Here is a 25,412-nt window from a genome sequence, read left to right on the forward strand (position 1 = left end):
TAATTCCCCCCCATAATTGCCCCCCCATTATTCCACCCCCCCAGTATTGCTCCCCCCTTACAGCCCTCCCCCATTGCCTCCCCCTCATTATACCCCCCCCAATTACCCCCCCCAATAATTGCCCCCCCCATAATCCCCCCCCCTTATAGCCCTCCCCCATTGCCTGCCCCCCATTATTCCCCCCCATTATTGCCCCCCCATTACTCCACCCCCCCATTATCACCCCCCCCATAGCCCTCCACCCATCACCTCCCCCCATTACCCCCCCCCATAATTCCCCCCCCCCTTACAGCCCTCCCCATTGCCTCCCCCTCATTATAACCCCCCCCTAATTACCCCCCCCAATAATTACCCCCCCCATAATCCCCCATTATTCCACCCCCCCATTATCACCCCCCCTTACAGCCCTCCCCATTGCCTCCCCCCCATTATTCCCCCCCATAATTGCCCCCCCATTATTCCCCATTTTTCCCCCCCCATAATTCCAGCCCCCCCTTACAGCCCTCCCCATTTCCTCCCCCTCATTATAACCCCCCCCAATTACCTCCCCAATAATTGCCCCCCCATTATCCCCCCCCATTACTCCACCCCCCATTATCACCCCCCCCTTCCAGCCCTCCACCCATCACCTCCCCCCATTACCAGCCCCCATAATTCCACCCCCCCTTACAACCCTCCCCGTTGCCTCCCCCTCATTATAACCCCCCCCTAATTACCCCCCCCAATAATTACCCCCCCCATAATCCCCCATTATTCCACCCCCCCATTATCACCCCCCCTTATAGCCTTCCCTGTTGCCTCCCCCTCATTATACCTCCCCCAATTACCCCCCCCAATAATTGCCCCCCCCATAATCCCCCCCCTTATAGCCCTCCCCATTGCCTCCCCCCCATTATTCCCCCCCCATTATTGCCCCCCCATTATTCCACCCCCCAAGTATCGCCCCCCCTTGTAGCCCTCCCCCCCATTATTACCCCCCCATAATTGTCCCCCCAATATTGCCCCCCATTATTCCCCCCCCATAACTCCCCCCCCCCTTATAGCCCTCGCCCATTGCCTCCCCATCATTATTCCCCCCCATTATTACCCCCCCATAATTGCCCCCCCATTATCCCCCCCCATTACTCCACCCCCCCATTATCACCCCCCCTTCCAGCCCTCCACCCATCGCCTCCCCCCATTACCCCCCCCCCCAATTCCACCCCCCCCTTACAGCCCTCCCCATTGCCTCCCCCTCATTATATCCCCCCATAACTAATTACCCCCCCCCCAATCACCCCCCCCCAGCCTGAAGCAGACGGACGCGCAGCGGCTGCAGGCTGAATACCGCCACCTGCTGGAGGGGCTGCGCGATGCAGCCCGGGACGCCGACGTCTGCCTGGGGAACCCCGTGCTGCCCGAGCACGTGCTGCAGGGTGGGGGGGGCGCCGGGGGGGGGCGGGGGGGCTCAGCTCGACCCGTAAGCCTTATGGCCCCCCCATAACCTCTATAGCCCCCCCGTAACACCCCATAAGCCCCATAACTCCTATAGCCCCCCCATAACTCCTATAGCCCCCCCATAACACCCCCATAAACCCCATAACCCCTATAGCCCCCCCATAATCCCTATAGCACCCCCATAACACCCCCATAAACCCCATAATCCTATAGCCCCCCCATAACCCCTGTAGCCCCCCCATAACACCCCCATAAGCCCCATAACCCCTATAGCCCCCTCATAACCCCTATAGCCCTCCCATAACACCCCCATAAACCCCATAACTCCTATAGCCCCCCCATAACCCCTATAGCCCCCCGTAACACCCCCAAAAACCCCATAATCCTATAGCCCCCCCATAGCCCCTGTAGCCCCCTCATAACACCCTCATAAACCCCATAACCCCTATAGCCCCCCCATAACCTCTATAGCCCCCCATAACACCCCATAAACCCCATAAGCCCTGTAGCCCCCCCATAAACCCTGTAGCCCCCCATAACACCCCCGTAAACCCCATAACCCCTATAGTCCCCCCATAACCCCTATAGCCCCCCCATAACCCCCCAAAAACCCCATAACCCCTATAGCCCCCCATAACCCCCCAAAAACCCCATAAACCCCATAACCCCTATAGCTCCCCCATAACCCCCCAAAAACCCCATAACAACCCCATAACCCCCCCATAAACCCCATATCCCCCATAGACCCCATAACCCCTATAACCCCCCATAACCCCCCAAAAACCCCATAACAACCCCATAACCCCCCCATAAACCCCATAACCCCTATAGCACGCCCCATAACCCCCCCATAAACCCCATAACCCCTATAGCCCCCCCATAAACCCCATAACCCCCAAAAACCCCATAACCCCTATAGCCCCCCATAACCCCCCAAAAACCCCATAACCCCTATAGCTCCCCCATAACCCCCCAAAAACCCCATAACAACCCCATAACCCCCCCATAAACCCCATATCCCCCATAGCCTCCCCATAACCCCTATAGCACCCTCCATAACCCCCCAAAAACCCCATAACCCCTATAACCCCCCCATAACCCCCCAAAAACCCCATAACAACCCCATAACCCCCCCAAAAACCCCATAACCCCTATATTCCCCCCATAACCCCCCCATAAACCCCATAACCCCTATAGCCCCCCCATAAGCCCCCATAAACCCCATAACCCCCAAAAACCCCATAAACTCCATAACCCCCAATGACACCCCCATAAACCCCATAACCCTATAACCCCCCCATAACCCCCCAAAAACCCCATAAACCCTATAGCCCCCCCATAAGCCCCCATAAACCCCATAACCCCCAAAAACCCCATAACCCCTATAACCCCCCCATAACACCCCCATAAACCCCATAACCCTATAACCCCCCATAAGCCCCCATAAACCCCATAACCCCTATAACCCCCATAGACCCCATAACCCCTATAACCCCCCATGACACCCCCATAAACCCCATAACCCCTATAGCCCCCCCATAACCCCCCATAACCCCCCATAGACCCCATAACCCCTATAACCCCCCCATAGACCCCATAACCCTATAACCCCCCAAAAACCCCATAAACCCCATAACCCCCCCATAAACCCCATAATCCCTATAGCCCCCCCATAACCCCTATAGCACCCCGCATAACCCTCCAAAAACACCATAACCCCCCCAAAACCCCATAACCCCTATAACCCCCCATAACACCCCCATAAACCCCATAACCCCTATAGCCCCCCATAACTCCCCAAAAACCCCATAAACCCCATAACACCCATAAACCCCATAACCCCTATAACCCCCATAGACCCCATAACCCCTATAACCCCCCATGACACCCCCATAAACACCATAACCCCTATAGCACCCCCATAACCCCCCAAAAACCCCATAACCCCTATAACCCCCCCATGACACCCCCATAAACCCCATAACCCCTATAGCCCCCCCATAAGCCCCCATAAAACCCATAACCCCCAAAAACCCCATAAACCCCTATAACCCCCCCATGACACCCCCATAAACCCCATAACCCCTATAGCTCCCCCATAACCCCCCAAAATCCCCATAACCCCTATAACCCCCCATAACACCCCCATAAACCCCATAACCCCCAAAAACCCCATAACCCCTATAGCCACCCCATAAGCCCCCATAGACCCCATAACACCCCATAAACCCCACAACCCCTATAGCCCCCCATAACCCCCCAAAAACCCCATAACAACCCCATAACCCCCCCATAAACCCCATAACCCCTATAGCACCCCCATAACCCCCCAAAAACCCCATAAACCCCTATAACACCCCCATGACACCCCCATAAACCCCATAACCCCTATAGCACCCCCATAACCCCTATAGCCCCCCCATAACCCCCCAAAAACCCCATAACCCCTATAGCCCCCCATAACCCCCCAAAAACCCCATAAACCCCATAACCCCTATAATCCCAAAGACCCCATAACCCCCCAAAACCCCATAAACCCTATAACGCCTCCATAACCCCCCATAGACCCCATAACCCCTATAACCCCCATAGACCCCATAACCCCCCAAAACCCCATAAACCCTATAACGCCCCCATAATCCCCCATAGACCCCATAACCCCCATAAACCCCATAACCCCTATAGCCCCCCCATAACCCCCCATAGACCCCATAAACCCCATAACCCCTATAACCCTCCCATAACCCCCATAACCCCCATAACCCTATAAGCCCCCATAACCCCCCATAATCCCCATAACCCCTATAGCCCCCCATAACCCCCCAAAAACCCCATAACCCCTATAACCCCCCCATAACCCCCCAAAAACCCCATAACAACCCCATAACCCCCCCATAAACCCCATAACCCCTATAGCCCCCCCATAACCCCCCATAGACCCCATAAACCCCATAACCCCCCATAAACCCCATAACCCCTATAGCCCCCCCATAACCCCCCAAAAACCCCATAAACCCCATAAACTCCCATAAACCCCATAACCCCTATAGCACCCCCATAACCCCCCAAAAACCCCATAAACCCCCAAAAACCCCATAACCCCTATAGCCCCCCCATAACCCCCCAAAAACCCCATAACCCCCCAAAAACCCCATAACCCCTATAACCCCCCCATAACCCCTATAGCCCCCCCATAAGCCCCCATAAACCCCATAACCCCCAAAAACCCCATAACCCCTATAGCCCCCCATAACCCCCCAAAAACCCCATAAACCCCATAACCCCTATAACCCCCATAGACCCCATAACCCCTATAACCCCCCATAACCCCCCATAGACCCCATAACCCCCCAAAACCCCATAAACCCTATAACGCCCCCATAACCCCCCATAGACCCCATAACCCCCAAAAACCCCATAACCCCTATAACCCCCCCATAACCCCCCCATAAACCCCATAACCCCCATAAACCCCATAACCCCCAAAAACCCCATAACCCCTACAACCCCCCCATAACACCCCCATAGACCCCATAACCCCCCAAAACCCCATAACCCCTATAACGCCCCCGTAACCCCGTATGTCGTATTGCGCCCCCTAGAGGCCGTTCCGGGCAGCATCCGCACGGCGGAGCACTTCGTGTCCTTCCTGCGCCGCCTGCTGTGCTTCGTGGGCTCCCGCCTGCGGGGGCCGCGCGTGGAGCAGCTCAGCCCCCCCGCCTTCCTCAGCGAGCTGCGGCAGAGGGTCTGCATCGAGCGCAAGCCTTTGAGGTCCGTGTGGCCCCCCCCGGGACCCCCCCCCGATGGGGTCCCCTCCTCCCTGGAGGGGTCCTGACCAACTCCCCCCGGGACCCCCCCAGGACCCCCCTCCCCCCATCATAGGACCCCCCCCCCATCATAGGACCCCCCCCGGGCCCCCCCCCCAGGACCCCCACTGGGACCCCCCCTCTGGGACCCCCCCCGTGACTCCCCCCGGGACCCCCCCAGGACCCCCCTCCCCCCATCATGGGACCCCCCACTGGGGCCCCCCCCCAGGACCCCCACTGGGACCCCCCCTCTGGGACCCCCACCACCAGACCCCCTCCCCCATGGGACCCCCCCCCGGGACCCCCCCTCTGGGACCCCCCCCCACGGGACACCCCCAGGACCCCCTCCCCCCATCATGGGACCCCCCCCTGGGCCCCCCCCCCCATCACAGGACCCCCCCATGAGACCCCTCCCACCAGGACCCCCCCACGGGACCCCTCCTGGCACCCCCCCCTGGCACCCCCGCTGGGACCCCCCCTGGAGCCCCTCCCCGGAGCCCCCCCTGGGACCCCCCCCTGGGACCCCCACCACCAGGACTCCCCTTCCCCCATCATGGGACACCCCCCTGGGGCCCCCCCCCGGAACCCCCCCCCGATGGGATCCCCTCCCCCAGGACCAACTCCCCACGGGACCCCCCCTGGGACCCCCCCCCACCCCATCACGGGACCCCCCCCATGAGACCCCTCCCACCAGGACCCCCCCATGGGACCCCCCCTGGAACCCCCCCTGGAGCCCCTCCCTGGAGCCCCACCTGGGACCCCCCCCCTGGGACCCCCACCACCAGGACACCCCCTCCCCCACGGGACCCCCCCCCTGGAACCCCCCCTCATGACTCCCCCCCGGGACCCCCCCAGGACCCCCCTCCCCCCATCATGGGACCCCCCCCTGGCCCTCGGACCCCCCCCCAATGTGCCTTCCCCCATCTGACCCCCCCCCCATCTGACCCCCCCCAATTTGGTGCCCCCTCCAGGTTCTGCTCAGAGTGGCTCTGCTCCCTGCTGCACACTTTGCCTCTGTCCCCCCCCCCCACTGCCCTCCCCGCATGTTCCCCCCCCCATCCAACCCCCCCCACCTGACCCCCCCCCAATATTGCCCCCCCCAGGTTCTGCTCGGCATGGCTCCGCTCCCTGCTGCACACTTTGCCTCTGTCCCCCCCCCTGGCCCTCGGACCCCCCCCCAATGTGCCCCCCCCCACCTTGTGCCCCCCCCATCTGACCCCCCCCCCCACCTGACCCCCCCCAATATTCCCCCCCCCAGGTTCTGCTCGGAGCGGCTCCGCTCCCTGCTGCACACTTTGGCCCTTCCTGACGCCGCCGATTTCTCGGCTCTGACGCTGCTCTGCAACTTCGGGACCCTGCTGGGCACCTACAGCAAGGGTGGGGGGGGCGAAATGGGGGGGGGAACAGAAAATGGGGGGGCAGGGGGGGCGGGATGGCACGGGAAAACGGGGAGGGCAGGAAAAAAGGGGGACAGGAAAAAGGGGGGGGCAGGAAAAGGGGGGGTAGGAAAAAAGGGGGGCAGGAAAAAGGGGGGCTTGGAAAAAGGGGGGGTAGGAAAAAAGGGGGGCAGGAAAAAGGGGGGGGTTGGAAAAAGGGGGGGTTGGAAAAAGGGGGGGTAGGAAAAGGGGGGGAAGGAAAAAGGGGGAAGGAAAAGGGGGAGGAAAGGGGGGGCAGAAAAAAAGGGGCAGAAAATAAGGGGGGCAGAAAAAGGGGGGGCAGGAAAAAAGGGGGGGTAGGAAAAAGGGGGTGGGAAAAAAGGGGGGGTAGGAAAAAAGGGGGGGCAGGAAAAGGGGAGAATTGGAAAAAAGGGGGGGCAGGAAAAAGGGGGTGGGAAAAAAGGGGGGGTAGGAGAAAAGGGGGGCAGGAAAAAAGGGGGGGTGGAGGAAAAAGGGGCAGAAAATAAGGGGGGCAGAAAAAGGGGGGGGACAGGAAGAAAGGGGGGGTGGGGAAGTGGGGGGGGGCAGGAAAATTGGGGGAGGGAGGAAAATGGGGGGGGCAGGAAAAAAGGGGGTTGGAAAAAAGGGGGGGCAGGAAAAGGGCAGAAAAAAAGGGGGGGCAGGAAAAGGGGGGGCAGGGAAAAGGGGGTTGGAAAAAAGGGGGGGCACAAAAAGGGGGGGCAGGGAAAAGGGGGGGCAGGAAAAAAGGGGCAGAAAATAAGGGGGGCACAAAAAGGGGGGTAGGAAAAAAGGGGGGGTTGGAAAAAAGGGGGGGGCAGGAAAAAGGGGGCAGAAAATAAGGGGGGTAGGAAAAGGGGGGGGCAGGAAAAAGGGGGAAGGAAAAGGGGGGGGAAAGGGGGGGCAGAAAAAAAGGGGCAGAAAATAAGGGGGGGCGCAAAAAGGGGGGGCAGGAAAAAAGGGGGGGATAGAAAAAAGGGGGGGCAGGAAAAGGGGGGGTGGGAAAAAAAGGGGGGCAGGAAAAAGAGAAGGGAGAAAAGGGGGGGAACCTATAGCGAGGGGGGGGCAGGAAAATGGGGGGGGGAGGGAAATGGGGGGGCAGGAAAAAGGGGGGGGCAGGAAAATCGGTGGGGGGTGGGGAAATTGGGGGGGGCAGGAAAATCTGGGGGGGGGCAGGAAAAAAAGGGAGGCACAAAAAAGGGGGGGGCAGAAAGATTGGGGGGGGGAGGAAAATGGGAGGAATTGGGGGGGGGGCAGAAAAATTGGGGGCAGGGGTGAAAAAGGGGGGGCAGGAAAATTGGGGGGGGGGAATGGGGGGGGCTGAAGAAAGGGGGGCAGGAAATGGGGGGGGCAGGGAAATGGGGAGAGGAACAAAAACGGGGGGGGGCCAGGAAGATGGGGGGGTCAGAAAAATGGGGGGGGGACAGAAAATGGGGGGGGCACAGAAAATGGGGGGGAGGAAATTGGGGGGGGGAGTGGGAGGGGGGGTAGGAAAATAATGGGGGGGGGGACAGGAAAATGGGGGGGGAGAAAAAAAGGGGGGGGGGCACAGCAAAGGGGGGGGGGCAGAAGTATGGGGGGGGGGCAGCAAAACGGGGGGGGGGGGGCACCAAAAATTGGGGGGGGGCTTTTAGTGAAGGAGGGGCAGCAAAAAGAAGGGGGGGGGTGGAGGGAAATCTTAACGATGAATGATCCCGTGAATTAGCCTTAATTATTGATTAGTTTCTTAATTGGTTTTTTAATTAGTTTCTTCATTAGCTCGTTAATTAATTAAGTCATTTCTGTGCCCCCCCCCCCAGGTTTCACCATCATCATCGAACCCTTTGACGAACGCACCCCCACCATCTCCAACCCCGTGCTGCACTTCAGGTGGCCGCCCTTCCTTAATTAACAACCTCATTAACTCACTAATTACCTCATCAATCACTAACGAATCACTAATTAGCACCAATTAATTAATTACCCCCCCCCCCCAGCTGCCTGGATGCCTCCATTGCCATCCGGCCCGTCTTCGAACGCTTCCAATCCGTCATCATCACCTCTGGGGTCAGTTGTGCCCCCCCCCCGCGCCCCCCCCCCCATCGTAATGCCCCCCCCCGCGCCCCCCCCCCCCACGACCCCCCATTGTCATTCACGTGCCCCCCCCACCCCATTTGCCCCCCCCCAACGTAATTTCTGTGCCCCCCCCCCCCAACCCCGTGTCATTACTGTGTCCCCCCCCCCCACTTCAATATTGTGACCCCCCCCCCCCACGTTAATATTGTGGCCCCCCCCTTTGCCCCCCCCCATGTCAATATTGTGGGGCCCCCCCCACATCAATATTGTGCCCCCCCATATTAATATTGTGCCCCCCCCTTTGCCCCCCCCCACATTAATATTGTGACCCCCCCCGCCCCAATTCTGCCCCCCCCACATCACATTGCCCCCCCCATGTCAATATTGTGGGCCCCCCCACATCAATATTGTGCCCCCCCCACATTAATGTTGTGCCCCCCCCTTTTGCCCCCCCCCCCACATCAATATTGTGCCCCCCCCATAATATTGTGCCCCCCCCTTTTGGCCCCCCCCACATTAATATTGTGACCCCCCCCCCAATTCTGCCCCCCCCCCACATCACATTGCCCCCCCCATGTCAATATTGTGGGCCCCCCCACATCAATATTGTGCCCCCCCCCAAATTCATGTTGTGTCCCCCCCATTCTGCCCCCCCCCAAATCAATATTGGGCCCCCCCCATTCTGCCCCCCTGGGTCAATATTGTGCCCCCCCCCACATTAATATTGTGCCCCCCCCCCATTCTGCGCCCCCCGGGTCAATATTGTGCCCCCCCCTTTTGCCCCCCACATCAATATTGTGCCCCCCCCCTTTTGTCCCCCCTCCGTCGATATTGTGCCCCCCCCATGTTAATATTGTGCCCCCCCCCATTCTGCCCCCCCCCACATCAATATTGTGCCCCCTCCATTGCCCCCCCCATGTCAATATTGTGCCCCCCCCCCACATTAATATTGGGCCCCCCCCTTTTGCCCCCCCATCAATATTGTGCCCCCCCATGTCACATTTGTGCCCCCCCCTATTCTGCTCCCCCCACGTCAATATTGTGCCCCCCCTTTTGCCCCCCCCCATCAATATTGTGCCCCCCCCCACATTAATATTGTGGCCCCCCCTTTGCCCCCCCCCACATCAATATTGTGCCCCCCCACATTAATATTGTGCCCCCCCACTTTTGCCCCCCCCCCATGTCAATATTGTGCCCCCCATGTCAGTATTGTGCCCCCCCCCATAATATTATGCCCCCCCCCTTTTGCCCCCCCCGTCAATATTGTGCCCCCCCATGTCACATTTCTACCCCCCCCACATTCTGCTCCCCCATCAGTATTGTGCCCCCCCCCCATTCTGCCCCCCTCGGATCAATATTGTGCCCCCCCATATTTATATTGTGACCCCCCCTTTGCCACCCCCCATTAATATTGTGACCCCCCCCACATCACATTGTGCCCCCCATGTCAATATTGTGGGCCCCCCCCACATCAATATTGTGCCCCCCCCCACATTAATGTTGTGCCCCCCCCCATTCTGCCCCCCCCCAAATCAATATTGGGCCCCCCCCATTCTGCCCCCCCCCGGGTCAATATTGTGCCCCCCCCCACATTAATATTGTGGCCCCCCCTTTGCCCCCCCCACATCAATATTGTGCCCCCCCCCACGTCAATACTGTGCCCCCCCATTGCCCCTCCATCAATATTGTGCCCCCCCCATTTTATGCCCCCCCCATTTTACGCTCCCCCCATTGCCCCCCCATCAATATTGTGCCCCCCCCCACATTTTACACCCCCCCCCACATCAATACTGTGGCCCCCCCCATTGCCCCCCCATCAATATTGTGCCCCCCCCATTTTACGCCCCCCCCATGTCAATACTGTGCCCCCCCCATTGCCCCCCCCACCAATATCGTGCCCCCCCCCCATTTTACGCCCCCCCCCCAGACTCTGTCCCCCCTGGAGATGTACCCCAAAATCCTGGACTTCCGGCCCGTTACCATGGCGACCTTCACCATGACCTTGGCACGGAACTGCCTGTGTCCCATGGTGAGGGGGGGGCACCTTGTGGGGGGGGGGGTCACAGGGTGGGGGGGTCACATTTCCTGGGGGGGGGGGTTACGGGGGGGGGGGGTCACATTTTAGGGGGGGTCAGAGGTTGGGAGGGGGTTTGGGGGGGGTTATGTTGGGGGGGGGGTCACAGGGTGGGGGGGTCACAGGTTAGGGGGGGTTTGGGGGGGGTCATGTTGGGGGGGGGTCATGTTGGGGGGGTCACAGGGTGGGGGGGTCACATTTTAGGGGGGGTCACAGGTCAGGGGGGGTTTGGGGGGGGTCATGTTGGGGGGGGGTCATGTTGTGGGGGGGGGTCACAGGTTGGGGGGGTCACATTTTAGGGGGGGTCACAGGTTTGGAGGGGGTTTGGGGGGGGTTATGTTGGGGGGGTCATGTTGGGGGGGGGTCACAGGTTGGGGGGGTCACATTTTAGGGGGGTCAAAGGTTAGGAGGGGGTTTGGGGGGGGTTATGTTGGGGGGGTCATGTTGGGGGGGGTGTCACAGGTTGGGGGGGTCACATTTTAGGGGGGGTCACAGGTTTGGAGGGGGTTTGGGGGGGGTTATGTTGGGGGGGTCATGTTGGGGGGGGTCACAGGTTGGGGGGGTCACATTTTAGGGGGGTCAAAGGTTAGGAGGGGGTTTGGGGGGGGTTATGTTGGGGGGGTCATGTTGGGGGGGGGTCACAGGGTGGGGGGGTCACGGGGGGGTCACAGGGTGGGGGGGGGTTGGGGGGGGTTATGTTGGGGGGGGTCATGTTGGGGGGGGTCACAGGTTGGGGGGGTCACATTTTAGGGGGGGTCACATGTTGGGAGGGGGTTTGGGGGGGGTCATGTTGGGGGGGTTATGTTGGGGGGGGGTCATGTTGGGGGGGGTCACAGGTTGGGGGGGGTTTGGGGGCGGTTATGTTGGGGGGGGTCATGTTGGGGGGGGGTCACATGTTGGGGGGGTCACAGGTTGGGAGGAGGTTTGGGGGGGGTCACGTTGTGGGGGTGGGTCACAGGTTGGGGGGGGTTTGGGGGCGGTTATGTTGTAGGGGGTCATGGGGGGGGGTCACAGGTTGGGAGGGGGTCACATTTTAGGGGGGGTCACAGGTTGGGAGGGGGTTTGGGGGGGGTTATGTTGGGGGGGGGTCACAGGGTGGGGGGGTCACAGGTTAGGGGGGGTCACAGGTTAGGGGGGGTTTGGGGGGGGTCATGTTGGGGGGGGGTCATGTTGTGGGGGGGGGTCACATTTTAGGGGGGGTCACAGGTTTGGAGGGGGTTTGGGGGGGGGTTATGTTGGGGGGGTCATGTTGGGGGGGGGTCACAGGTTGGGGGGGTCACATTTTAGGGGGGGTCAAAGGTTAGGAGGGGGTTTGGGGGGGGTTATGTTGGGGGGGTCATGTTGGGGGGGGTCACAGGTTGGCGGGGGTCACAGAGGGGGGTCACAGGTTGGGAGGGGGTTTGGGGGGGTGTCATGTTGGGGGGGGTCACAGGTTGGGGGGGGTTTGGGGGCGGTTATGTTGGGGGGGGGTCATGTTGGGGGGGTCACATGTTGGGGGGGGTCACATTTTAGGGGGGGTCACAGGTTGGGGGGGTCACAGGTTGGGAGGGGGTTTGGGGAGGGTTATGTTTGGGGGGTGTCATGTTGTGGGGGGGTCATCTTGGGGGGAGCATGGGGTTGTGGGGGGGTTTGTGGGGGGTGGGGAGGTCGCAAGGTGGGGGGGGATGTGGGGGGGGAGTTTGGGGGGGTCACAGGGTGGGGGGAAGAAATGAGGGGGGGTGTGGGGGGGTCACAGAGTGGGGGTGGGAAATGGGGGGGGATACAGGGTGGGGGGGGGAGTGGGGAGGGGGCTTGTGGGGGTCGCAGGGTGGGGGGGAAATTGGGGGGGGCCTCATGGGGTGGGGAGGAGAAATGGGGACGCAGGGTGGGAGGGGGAATGGGGGGGGGCTTGGGGGGGGTCACAGGGTTGGGGGGGAATGGGGGGGGACTTTGGGGGGGTCGCAGGGTGGGGGGGGTCACCTTGTGGGGGGGGCATGGGGCTGTGGGGGGGTTGGTGGGGGGGCGGGGGGGTCACAGGGTGGGGGGGGAAATGGGGGGGGTTGGAGGGGTCACAGGTTGGGGGAGAAATGGGGGGGGGCTTGGGGGGGTCACGGGGTGGGGGGGGAAATGGGGGGGCTTGGGGGATCGCAGGGTGGGGGGGTCACCTTGTGGGGGGGGCATGGGGTTGGGGGGGGTTCATGTAGGGGCAGGGGTCACGGTGGGGGGCAAATGGGAGGGGCACAGGGTGGGGAGGGGAACTGGGGGGGGCTGGGGGGGGTCACAGGGTGGGGGGGAGAAATGGGGGGGGCCTTGAGGGGGGTGCAGGTTGGAGGGGAAATCGGGGGGCGTGCACAGGGGGGGTCATGGGGTGGGGGGGAAAATGGTTGGGACACAGGGTGGGGGGGGAATGGGTGGGGGCTTGGGGGGGTCACAAGGTGGGGGGGAAAATGGGGGGACTTAGGGGGGGTCAAAGGGTGGGGGAGAAATGGGGGGGCTTTGGGGGGGGTCGCGGGGTGGGGGTTCACCTTGTTGGGGGGGCATGGGGTTGGGGGGGGGGTTCGTGGGGAGATGGGGGGTCACAGGGTGGGGGGAGACGTGGGGGGGTGCAGGGTGGGGAGGGGAAATGGGGGGGGACTTGGGGGGGTCAAAGGGTGGGGGAGAAATGGGGGGGCTTGGGGGAGGTCACGGGGTGGGGGGGGAAATGGGGGGGGACAGGGTTACTTTGTACGGGGGGGGTCATGGGAGGGGTTATATGGGGGGGGTCACCTTGTGGGGGGGGGTCATGTTTTTTGGGGGGGGTAAATTTGCTGGGGGGGGGAATGGAGGGGTGACGTTATTGGGGTGGGCACAGGGAGGGGGGTGGTATTGTTGGGGGAGGGGGGGAGGAAATGGGGGGGTGACGTTGTGGGGGTCCCGATGTCACCCATGGGTGTGTTGGTGTCCCCCCCCCCGTTCCCCCCCCCAACCTTGTTCCCCCCCCCCCCCCACAACAGATCGTGGGTCGTGGTAACGACCAGGTCGCCATCACGTCCAAGTTTGAGAGCAGAGAGGACATCGGTGAGGGGGGGGCACGGGGGGGGGCACGGGGGGGGGGGCGGCGGGGGGTGAAGGGGGGGGAGGAGGGGGTTGGGGGGGGGGGGCGAGAGGGGGCGTGGGGGGAGGATCTTGTGTGGGTTGGAGGAGCGCTGGAGTGGCTTGGAGGACCACAGCTGTGGGTTGGAGGACCTCAACCACATGTTGGAGGACTGTGGTTGTGTGTTGGAGGACCTTGTGTGTGGGTTGGAGGACTGTGGTTGTAGGTTGGAGGACCTTGTGTGTGGGTTGGAGGACTGTGGCTGTGTGTTGGAGGACCTTGTGTGTGGGTTGGAGGACCGTGGTTGTAGGTTGGAGGACCTTGGCTGTGACTTGGAGGACCACAGGAGTGGGTTGGAGGACCATGTCCGTGGGTTGGATGACCATGGCTGTGTGTTGGAGGACCTCGGCTGTGGCTTGGAGGACCACAGCTGTGGTTGGGGGACCTTGTGTGTGGGTTGGAGGACCTCGGCTGTGTGTTGGAGGACCTCAGCTGTGGCTTGGAGGACCTTTTGTGTAGCTCGGAGGACCTCGGTTGTGGGTTGGAGGACTATGTCCGTGGGTTGGAGGACCATGGCTGTGGGTTGGAGGACCTTGGCTGTGGCTTGGAGGACCACAGTTGTGGTTGGAGGACCTTGGCTGTGGGTTGGAGGACCACAGCTGTGTTTGGAGGACCTTGTGTGTGAGTTGGAGGACCTCGGCTGCGGCTTGGAGGACCACAGGAGTGGGTTGGAGGACCATGTCCGTGGGTTGGATGACCATGGCTGTGTGTTGGAGGACCTCGGCTGTGGCTTGGAGGACCTTTTGTTTGGCTTGGAGGACCTCGGCTGTGGGTTGGAGGACTATGTCCGTGGGTTGGAGGACTGTGGCTGTGGCTTGGAGGACCTTGGCTGTGGCTTGGAGGACCACAGCTGTATTTGGAGCACCACAGCTGTGGGTTGGAGGACCACAGCTGTGGTTGGAGGACCTTGTGTGTGGGCTGGCAGACCATGGCTGTGTTTGGAGGACCTTGTGTGTGCGTTGGAGGACCTCGGCTGTGACTTGGAGGACCACAGGAGTGGGTTGGAGGACCATGTCCGTGGGTTGGAGGACCATGGCTGTGTGTTGGAGGACCTCGGCTGTGGCCTGGAGGACCACAGCTGTGGTTGGGGGACCTTGTGTGTGGGTTGGAGGACCACGGCTGTGTGTTGGAGGACCTCGGCTGTGGCTTGGAGGACCTCGGCTGTGGCTTGGAGGACCTTTTGTGTGGCTCGGAGGACCATGGCTGTGGGTTGGAGGACTATGTCCGTGGGTTGGAGGACCATGTCCGTGGGTTGGAGGACCACAGCTGTATTTGGAGGACCTCGGCTGCGGCTTGGAGGACCTTGCGTGTGGTTCGGAGGACCGTTTCTAGGTGTTGGAGGACCTTTTGTGTGGCTCGGAGGACCGTGTCCGCGGTTTGGATTCCCGCGGCTCAAGGGGGCGCTGTTCGTTCACAGCGGTGACGCGGAACTGCGGGCAGCTGCTGCTGGAGCTGTGCTCTGTGGTTCCGGACGGCGTCGTCGCCTTCTTTACCAGCTACGCCTACATGGAGGCCTGCGTCGCCGCCTGGTACGAGCAGGTGCGACCCCACAGCGCCCCCTGCTGTCCGCACCGCGCTACTGCACCTTCCCCATTGCGTCCCTATAGCGGCCCTATGGCGGCCCCACACTGTCCCCACGGTGGCCCCATATCCCCACATCTCCCCGTATCCCCGTAATGTCCCCCCATAATCCCACACCGCCCCCATTGTCCCCGTATCCCCCTCTTCCCCCCATAGCCCTTCATATCTCACGCTGTCCCCGCATCCCTACACCCCTCCATGTCCCCATAACGTCCCCATAACCCCAAACGTCCCCATAACCCCATAACATCCCCATACCCCATAACGTCCCCATAACCCCATAACGTTTCCATAACCCCATAACATTCCCCATAACCCCATAACATCCCCATACCCCATAACGTCCCAATAACCCCATAATATCCCCATAACCCCATAACATTCCCATAACCCCACAACATCCCCATAACCCCATAATTTCCCCATAATCCCATAACGTCCCCATAACCCCATAACATTCCCCATAACCCCATAACATCCCTATAACGTCCCCATAATGTCCCCATAACCCCATAATATCCCCATAATCCCATAACGTCCCCATAACGTCTCCATAACCCCATAACATCCCCATAACTTTCCCCTAACCCCATAACATTCCCATAATCCCATAACGTCCCCATAACCCCATAACGTCCCCATAATCCCATAACATCCTCATAACCCCATAATTTCCCCATAATCCCATAACGTCCCCATAACCCCATAACATTCCCCATAACCCCATAACATCCCTATAATGTCCCCATAACCCCATAACGTCCCCATAATCCCATAACGTCCCCATAACCCCATAACGTCCCCATAACCCCATAATATTCCCCATAACCCCATAACATCCCTATAACGTCCCCATAACCCCATAACATCTCCATAATCCCATAACGTCCCCATAACCCCATAATATTCCCCATAACCCCATAACATCCCTATAACGTCCCCATAACCTCATAACATCTCCATAACCCCATAATATTCCCATAACCCCATAATGTCCCTATAACCACATAACATTCCCATAACCCTATAACATCCCTATAATCCCATAACGTCCCCATAATCCCATAACATCCTCATAACCCCATAATTTCCCCATAATCCCATAACGTCCCCATAACGTCCCCATAACCCCATAACATCCCCATAACCCCATAACATTCCCATAACCCCATAACATTCCCCATAACCCCATAAAGTCCCCATAACCCCATAATGTCTCCATAACCCCATAACGTCCTCATAATCCCTTAATGTCCCCATAACCCCATAACATTCCCCATAACCCCATAACGTCCCCATAACCCCATAATGTCTCCATAACCCCATAACGTCCTCATAATCCCTTAACGTCCCCATAACGTCCCCATAATGTCCCCATAACATCCCCATAACCCCATAACATTCCCCATAACCCCATAACATTCCCCATAACCCCATAACGTCCCCATAACCCCATAACATTCCCCATAACCCCATAACATTCCCCATAACCCCATAACGTCCCCATAACCCCATAACATTCCCCATAACCCCATAACATTCCCCATAACCCCATAACGTCCCCATAACCCCGTAACGTCCCCATAACCCCATAACATCCCCACAACCCCATAACATTCCCATAACCCCATAACATTCCCATAACCCCATAACATTCCCATAACCCCATAACGTCCCTACTATTCATGATACCCCCACATCCCATAATACTTCCCCATCCCATAATCCCGCCATCCCATAATACCCCATCACCTGACATTCCATAATCCCCCATAACATCCCATAGTACCCCATCCCATCCCATCCTATTCCATAATGCCGTCCACACATCCCATAATACCCCGCATATCCCATAATGCCCTCACACATCCTGTAATCCCCCATCCTATCCCATAATACCAACCTCCTATCCCATAATCCCCCATATATCCCATCCCATAATGCCCCCACATATCCTATAATGCCACCACACATCCCATAATGCCCCTTGCCATCCCATAATGCCCTCAAATATCCCATAATGCCCCCCATATTCCATAATACCCCCCTCATATCCAATAATATCCCCCTCCTGTCCCACAATCCCCCACGTATCCCACAATCCCCTTCATATCCCACAGTGCCCCACCTATCCCACAATGCCCCACATATCCCACAATCCCCCACGTATCCCACAATCCCCCACGTATCCCACAATCCCCTTCATATCCCACAATGCCCCACACATCCCACAATCCCCTACCTATCCCAGAACCCCCCCCGTATCCCACAACCCCCCACGTCTCCCACAATGCCCCACGTCTCCCACAATCCCACACATCCCACAATGCGCCACGTATCCCACAATCCCCCCCATATCCCACAACGCCCCACCTATCCCACAATGCCCCACATATCCCACAATCCCCCGCATATCCCACAACCCCCCACGTATCCCACAATGCCCCCCATATCCCACAATTCCCCCCCATATCCCACAACCCCCCATGTCTCCCACAATCCCCCACGTATCCCACAATGCCTCACATACCCCACAATGCCCCACATATCCCACAACACCCCAGGTATCCCACAGTGCCCCTGTGTATTCCACAATGCCCCACATATCCCACAATGCCCCACCTATCCCACAATCCCCCACCTATCCCACAATCCCCCCCATATCCCACAATGCCCTGCATATCCCACAATCCCCCACATATCCCACAATGGTCCACATCTCCCACAGTGCCCCCCGTCTCCCACAATGCCCCTGTGTATCCCACAATCCCCCCCATATCCCACAATGCCCCACCTATCCCACAATGCCCAGCATATCCCACAATCCCCCGCATATCCCACAATGCCCCACATATCCCACAACGCCCCCCGTCTCCCACAATCCCCCACATCTCCCACAATGCTCCACATATCCCACAATGCCCCAGGTATCCCACAATGCCCCCCATATCCCCCACATATCCCACAATCCCCCACATTTCCCACAATGCCTAGCATATCCCACAATCCCCTGCATATCCCACAATCCCCCACCTATCCCACAATGCCCCCTGTCTCCCACAACCCCCCCCACATCCCACAATGCCCCACGTATCTCACAACGCCCCCAGTCTCCCACAATCCCCCACATATCCCACAATCCCCTGCATATCCCACAATCCCCACATATCCCACAACCCCCCACGTCTCCCACAATGCCCCTCGTCTCCCACAGTGCCCCCCGTCTCCCAGAATGCCCCTGTGTATCCCACAATGCCCCCGCATATCCCACAACCCCCCACATATCCCACAATGCCCCACGTATCCCACAACGCCCCCCGTCTCCCACAATCCCCCCCATATATCCCACAATGCCCCTGTATATCCCACAATGCCCCACACATCTCACAACCCCCCACATATCCCACAACCCCCCCCGTCTCCCACAATGCCGCAGGGCACCCTGGAGGCGGTGCAGCGCCACAAGCTGATCTTCATTGAGACGCAGGACGGAGCCGAGACCAGCGTGGCCTTGGATAAGTACCAGGAGGTGTGTGAGTGTGTGAGTGTGTCAGTGTGAGTGTGTAAGTGTGAGTGTGAGTGTGTAAGTGTGAGTGTGTGAGTGTGTGACACCGTGTGTGTGTGTGTGACACAATCATTGTGAGACCAGCGTGGCCTTGGATAAGTACCAGGAGGTGTGTGAGTGTGTGAGTGTGTCAGTGTGAGTGTGTAAGTGTGAGTGTGAGTGTGTAAGTGTGAGTGTGTGAGTGTGTGACACCGTGTGTGTGTGTGTGACACAATCATTGTGAGACCAGCGTGGCCTTGGATAAGTACCAGGAGGTGTGTGAGTGTGTGAGTGTGTCAGTGTGAGTGTGTAAGTGTGAGTGTGAGTGTGTAAGTGTGAGTGTGTGAGTGTGTGACACCGTGTGTGTGTGTGTGACACAATCATTGTGAGACCAGCGTGGCCTTGGATAAGTACCAGGAGGTGTGTGAGTGTGTGTGTGTGTCAGTGTGAGTGTGTAAGTGTGAGTGTGAGTGTGTAAGTGTGAGTGTGTGTGTGACACCGTGTGTGTGTGTGTGACACAATCATTGTGAGACCAGCGTGGCCTTGGATAAGTACCAGGAGGTGTGTGAGTGTGAGTGTGTCAGTGTGAGTGTGTCAGTGTGAGTGTGAGTGTGTAAGTGTGAGTGTGTGAGTGTGTGACACCGTGTGTGCGTGTGTGACACAATCATTGTGAGACCAGCGTGGCCTTGGATAAGTACCAGGAGGTGTGTGAGTGTGTCAGTGTGAGTGTGTAAGTGTGAGTGTGAGTGTGTAAGTGTGAGTGTGTGAGTGTGTGACACCGTGTGTGTGTGTGTGACACAATCATTGTGAGACCAGCGTGGCCTTGGATAAGTACCAGGAGGTGTGTGAGTGTGTGAGTGTGTCAGTGTGAGTGTGTAAGTGTGAGTGTGTGTGTGTAAGTGTGAGTGTGTGTGTGACACCGTGTGTGTGTGTGTGACACAATCATTGTGAGACCAGCGTGGCCTTGGATAAGTACCAGGAGGTGTGTGAGTGTGTGAGTGTGTCAGTGTGAGTGTGTAAGTGTGAGTGTGAGTGTGTAAGTGTGAGTGTGTGTGTGACACCGTGTGTGTGTGTGTGACACAATCATTGTGAGACCAGCGTGGCCTTGGATAAGTACCAGGAGGTGTGTGAGTGTGTGAGTGTGTCAGTGTGAGTGTGTAAGTGTGAGTGTGAGTGTGTGAGTGTGTGACACCGTGTGTGTGTGTGTGACACAATCATTGTGAGACCAGCGTGGCCTTGGATAAGTACCAGGAGGTGTGTGAGTGTGTGAGTGTGTCAGTGTGAGTGTGTAAGTGTGAGTGTGTGTGTGTAAGTGTGAGTGTGTGTGTGACACCGTGTGTGTGTGTGTGACACAATCATTGTGAGACCAGCGTGGCCTTGGATAAGTACCAGGAGGTGTGTGAGTGTGAGTGTGTCAGTGTGAGTGTGTCAGTGTGAGTGTGAGTGTGTAAGTGTGAGTGTGTGAGTGTGTGACACCGTGTGTGTGTGTGTGACACAATCATTGTGAGACCAGCGTGGCCTTGGATAAGTACCAGGAGGTGTGTGAGTGTGTGAGTGTGTCAGTGTGAGTGTGTAAGTGTGAGTGTGAGTGTGTAAGTGTGAGTGTGTGAGTGTGTGACACCGTGTGTGTGTGTGTGACACAATCATTGTGAGACCAGCGTGGCCTTGGATAAGTACCAGGAGGTGTGTGAGTGTGTGAGTGTGTCAGTGTGAGTCTGTAAGTGTGAGTGTGAGTGTGTAAGTGTGAGTGTGTGTGTGTGTGACACCGTGTGTGTGTGTGTGACACAATCATTGTGAGACCAGCGTGGCCTTGGATAAGTACCAGGAGGTGTGTGAGTGTGTGAGTGTGTCAGTGTGAGTGTGTAAGTGTGAGTGTGTGTGTGACACCGTGTGTGTGTGTGTGACACAATCATTGTGAGAGCAGCGTGGCCTTGGATAAGTACCAGGAGGTGGGGAGTGTGTGTGAGTGTGTCAGTGTGAGTGTGTGACACCGTGAGTGTGTGTGTGACGCAATCATTGTGAGACCAGCGTGGCCTTGGATAAGTACCAGGAGGTGTGTGAGTGTGTCAGTGTGAGTGTGTGAGTGTGAGTGTGTAAGTGTGTGTGTGTGTGAGACACCGTGTGTGTGTGTGACACAATCATTGTGAGAGCAGCGTGGCCTTGGATAAGTACCAGGAGGTGTGTGAGTGTGTCAGTGTGAGCGTGAGTGTGAGCGTGAGTGTGTAAGTGTGAGTGTGAGTGTGTGAGTGTGAGTGTGTGAGTGACACAATCATTGTGAGACCAGCGTGGCCTTGGATAAGTACCAGGAGGTGTGTGAGTGTGTCAGTGTGAGTGTGAGTGTGTAAGTGCGAGTGTGAGTGAGTGTGTGACACCGTGAGTGTGTGACACAATCATTGTGAGAGCAGCGTGGCCTTGGATAAGTACCAGGAGGTGTGTGAGTGTGAGTGTGTAAGTGTGAGTGTGTGAGTGTGAGTGTGAGCGTGGGTGTGTAAATGTGAGTGTGAGTGTGTGTGAGTGTGACACAGTCATTGTGAGAGCAGCGTGGCCTTGGATAAGTACCAGGAGGTGCGTGAGCGTGTGTGAGTGTGTACGTGTGAGTGTGTGTGAGTGAGTGTGTGACACCGTGAGTGTGTGTGTGTGACACAATCATTGTGAGACCAGCGTGGCTTTGGATAAGTAACAGGAGGTGGGTAAGTGTGAGCGTGAGTGTGTGTGAGTGTGAGCGTGAGTGTGGGAGTGTTTGTGTGTGACACTACTATTGAGAGTGTGACGCTAGTGTGTGTGTGACACAATCGTGTGACGCTGCTGTTGAGTGTGTGACACGACTGGTGTGTGTGTGTGTGTGACACAATCGTTGTGTGAGCCGTACCTGGAGGTACCGGTGTGTAACACCACAAGTGAGTGTGTGACACCAGGGTTGTGTGTGTGACACTATTGCACGTGTGTGTGACACAATAAGAGTGTGTGTGTGTGTGGCACTTGCTGTGTGTGACACTGTTGTGTGACACCAGTATTGTGTGTGTGACACTATTGTTTGTGTGTGTGTGACACAATCATTTCTGTGTGTGACACTTGCTGTGTGTGGCACTATTGTTGTGTGACACCAGTATTGTGTGCGTGACACTATTGCGTGTGTGTGTGTAACACAATTATTTGTGTGTGTGTGTGTGACACTTTTGTGTGTGACACCATTATTGTGTGTGTGACAGTGTGTGTGTGTGACACTATTGCTGTGTGACACCATTATTGTGTGACACTTGCGTGTGTGAGTCTGACACAATCATTTGTGTGTGACGCTGTTGTTGAGCGTGTGACACTATTGTGTGTGTGACACCATTATTGTGTGTGTGACACAATTATTTCTGTGTGTGTGTGACACTATTGCTATTGTGTGACACCACTATTGTGTGCGTGACACTATTGCGTGTGTGTGACACAATCAGTGTGTGTGTGTGACACTACTGCAGTGTGTCACTAGCATTGCATGCACGACACTGTTGTGTGTGTGACACTACTGTGTGTCACACCAGTATTGTGTGTGTGACACTTATTGTGTGACCATTATTGTGTGACACCATTATTGTGTGTGTGACACTATTGCCTGTGTGTGTCTGACACAATCATTTGTGTGTGACACTGTTGTTGAGTGTGTGACACTATTGTGTGTGTGACACAATCATTTCTGTGTGTGACACTGTTGCTGTGTGACACTTTTGCTATTGTGTGACACCATTGTTGTGTGTGTGACACTGTCACGCGTGTGTGTGACACAAACATTTGTGTGTGACACTTGCTGTGTGTGACACCATTATTGTGTGTGCGACACAATTATTTCTGTGTGTGTGACACCATTGTTGTGTGACACCATTGTTGTGTGTGTGACACTATTGCAAGTGTGTGACACAATCATTTGTGTGTGTGTGTGAGACTTGCTGTGGCACTATTGTGTGACACTACTGTGTGTGTGACACCATTATTGTGTGTGTGAATATTGGTGTCTCACATTCAATATTGGTGTCTCACACTCACTGTTGGTGTCTCACACTCACTCTTGATGTCTGACAATGGTGAATATTGGTGTCTCACACTCAATATTGGCGCCTCACACTCACTGCTGGTGTTTCACACTCACTGTTGCTGTCAACTCAATATTGGTGTTTCACAAGGGTGAACATTGGTGTCTCACAATCAGCATTGGTGTCACACAACAGTGACTATTTGTGTCACAACAATGGTGAATATTGGTGTCTCACACTCACTGTTGGTGTTTCACACTCAATGTTGATGTCTCACACTCTTGCTGTCACACAACGGTGAATACTGGTGTCTCACACTCAATGTTGGTGCCTCACACTCACTGCACTCACTGTTGGTGTCACACAATGGTGAACATTGGTGTCTCACACTCAATACTGGTGTCTCACACTCCCTGTTGGTGTCTCACACTCAATACTGGTGTCTCACACTCAATATTGGTGTCTCACACTCCCTGTTGGTGTCTCACACTCAATACTGGTGTCTCACACTCAATATTGGTGTCTCACGCTCAATATTGGTGTCTCAAACTCATAATGGTGTCTCAGACACCCTGCTGGTGTCTCACACCCACTGTCGGTGTCTCACACTCAATACTGGTGCCTCACACTCAATATTGGTGTCTCACTCTCAATACTGGTGTCTCACGTCCCCTGCTGGTGTCTCACACTCAATATTGTTGTCTCACCCTCCCTGTCGGTGTCTCACACCCCCTGCTGGTGCTGCACACTCACTGTTGGTGTCTCACACTCAATACTGGTGTCTAACAATCAATGCTGGTGTCTCACACTCAATACTGGTGTCTCACACTCACTGCTGGTTTCTCACCCTCCCTGTTGGTGTCTCACACTCAATACTGGTGTCTCACACTCAATACTGGTGTCTCACCCCCCCTGTCGGTGTCTCACACCCCCTGTCGGTGTCTCACACCCCCTGCTGGTGTCTCACACTCACTGCTGGTGTCTCACACTCAATACTGGTGTCTCACCCCCCCTGTCGGTGTCTCACACCCCCTGCTGGTGTCTCACACTCACTGCTGGTGTCTCACACTCAATACTGGTGTCTCACCCCCCCTGTCGGTGTCTCACACCCCCTGCTGGTGTCGCACGCTCACTGTTGGTGAACGTTGGTGCCCCCAGGCCTGTGAGAACGGCCGCGGCGCCGTCCTGCTGTCGGTGGCGAGGGGCAAAGTGTCCGAGGGGGTGGATTTCGGTCAGTATGGGGGGAATGGGGGGAAATGGGGGGAAATGGGGGGCTATGGGGTGATATGGGGGTCCTATGGGGTGAGACTGGGGGCTATGGGGTCCTGTGGGGTGATATGGGAGTCCTATGGGGTCAGACTGGGGGCTATGGGGTCCTATGGAGTGATATGGGGGTCCTATGGGGTGAGATTGGGGGCTATGGGGTCCTGTGGGGTGATATGGGGGTCCTATGGGGTGAGATTGGGGGCTATGGGGTCCTATGGGGTGATATGGGGGTCCTATGGGGTGAGATTGGGGGCTATGGGGTCCTATGGGGTGATATGGGAGTCCTATGGGGTGAGACTGGGGGCTATGGGGTCCTATGGGGTGATATGGGAGTCCTATGGGGTGAGATTGGGGGCTATGGGGTCCTGTGGGGTGATATGGGGGTCCTATGGGGTGAGATTGGGGGCTATGGGGTCCTGTGGGGTGATATGGGGGTCCTATGGGGTGAGATTGGGGGCTATGGGGTCCTATGGGGTGATATGGGGGTCCTATGGGGTGAGATTGGGGGCTATGGGGTCCTATGGGGTGATATGGGAGTCCTATGGGGTGAGACTGGGGGCTATGGGGTCCTATGGGGTGATATGGGAGTCCTATGGGGTGAGATTGGGGGCTATGGGGTCCTGTGGGGTGATATGGGGGTCCTATGGGGTGAGATTGGGGGCTATGGGGTCCTGTGGGGTGATATGGGGGTCCTATGGGGTCAGACTGGGGGCTATGGGGTCCTGGGTGTCCTATGGGGGTTATTGGAATCCTATGGGGGAGAATATGGGGGTCCTATGGGGGGGGGGGATATGGGGGTCCTATGGGGGGCTATGGGGTGAGACTGGGGGCTATGGGGCCCTATGGGGGGATATGGGGGGGTATGGGGGGTATTGGGGTCTTATGGGGTGAGATTGGGGTCCTATGGGGGGCTATGGGGTGAGATTGGGGTCCTATGGGGTTCTATGGGGTGAGATTGGGGTCCTATGGGTTCCTGTGGGGGGATATTGGGGTCCTCTGGGGGGCTATGGGGGGTATTGGGGTCTTATGGTGTGAGGTGGGGTCCTATGGGGTGAGATTGGGGTCCTGTGGGGAGCTATGGGGGGCTATGGGGTGATATTGGGGTCCTATGGGGGGATATGGGGTCC

At 57.6% G+C, this 25,412-nt stretch overlaps 1 protein-coding gene and 1 long non-coding RNA gene across 3 annotated transcripts in view; one reads left to right on the forward strand and one right to left on the reverse strand.

Annotated features, from left to right (window-relative positions):
• Positions 1-25,412, forward strand: part of ERCC2 (ERCC excision repair 2, TFIIH core complex helicase subunit) — a 64,630-nt gene that overhangs the window by 18,963 nt on the left and 20,255 nt on the right. For both annotated transcript variants that reach the window (XM_090129814.1, XM_090129815.1), the window contains 10 exons: positions 1,288-1,415; positions 5,040-5,208; positions 6,502-6,620; positions 8,437-8,506; positions 8,614-8,683; positions 10,620-10,721; positions 13,739-13,802; positions 15,296-15,417; positions 18,896-18,988; positions 24,178-24,250. In XM_090129814.1, the coding sequence (XP_089985940.1) occupies positions 1,288-1,415; positions 5,040-5,208; positions 6,502-6,620; positions 8,437-8,506; positions 8,614-8,683; positions 10,620-10,721; positions 13,739-13,802; positions 15,296-15,417; positions 18,896-18,988; positions 24,178-24,250 (1,010 nt within the window). The remainder of the gene's footprint in view (positions 1-1,287; positions 1,416-5,039; positions 5,209-6,501; positions 6,621-8,436; positions 8,507-8,613; positions 8,684-10,619; positions 10,722-13,738; positions 13,803-15,295; positions 15,418-18,895; positions 18,989-24,177; positions 24,251-25,412) is intronic.
• Positions 14,006-14,842, reverse strand: LOC149913373 (uncharacterized). Its single transcript, XR_016461267.1, has 3 exons — positions 14,765-14,842; positions 14,473-14,618; positions 14,006-14,096 (listed from the first exon to the last, which is right to left on the reverse strand). It is a non-coding gene; the product is annotated as an uncharacterized LOC149913373 (long non-coding RNA).

The sequence above is a fragment of the Phasianus colchicus genome, chromosome 38 (assembly GCF_987193195.1).
Source record: "Phasianus colchicus chromosome 38, bPhaCol1.hap1.1, whole genome shotgun sequence".
In the NCBI taxonomy this organism is placed as follows: Eukaryota; Metazoa; Chordata; class Aves; order Galliformes; family Phasianidae; genus Phasianus; species Phasianus colchicus.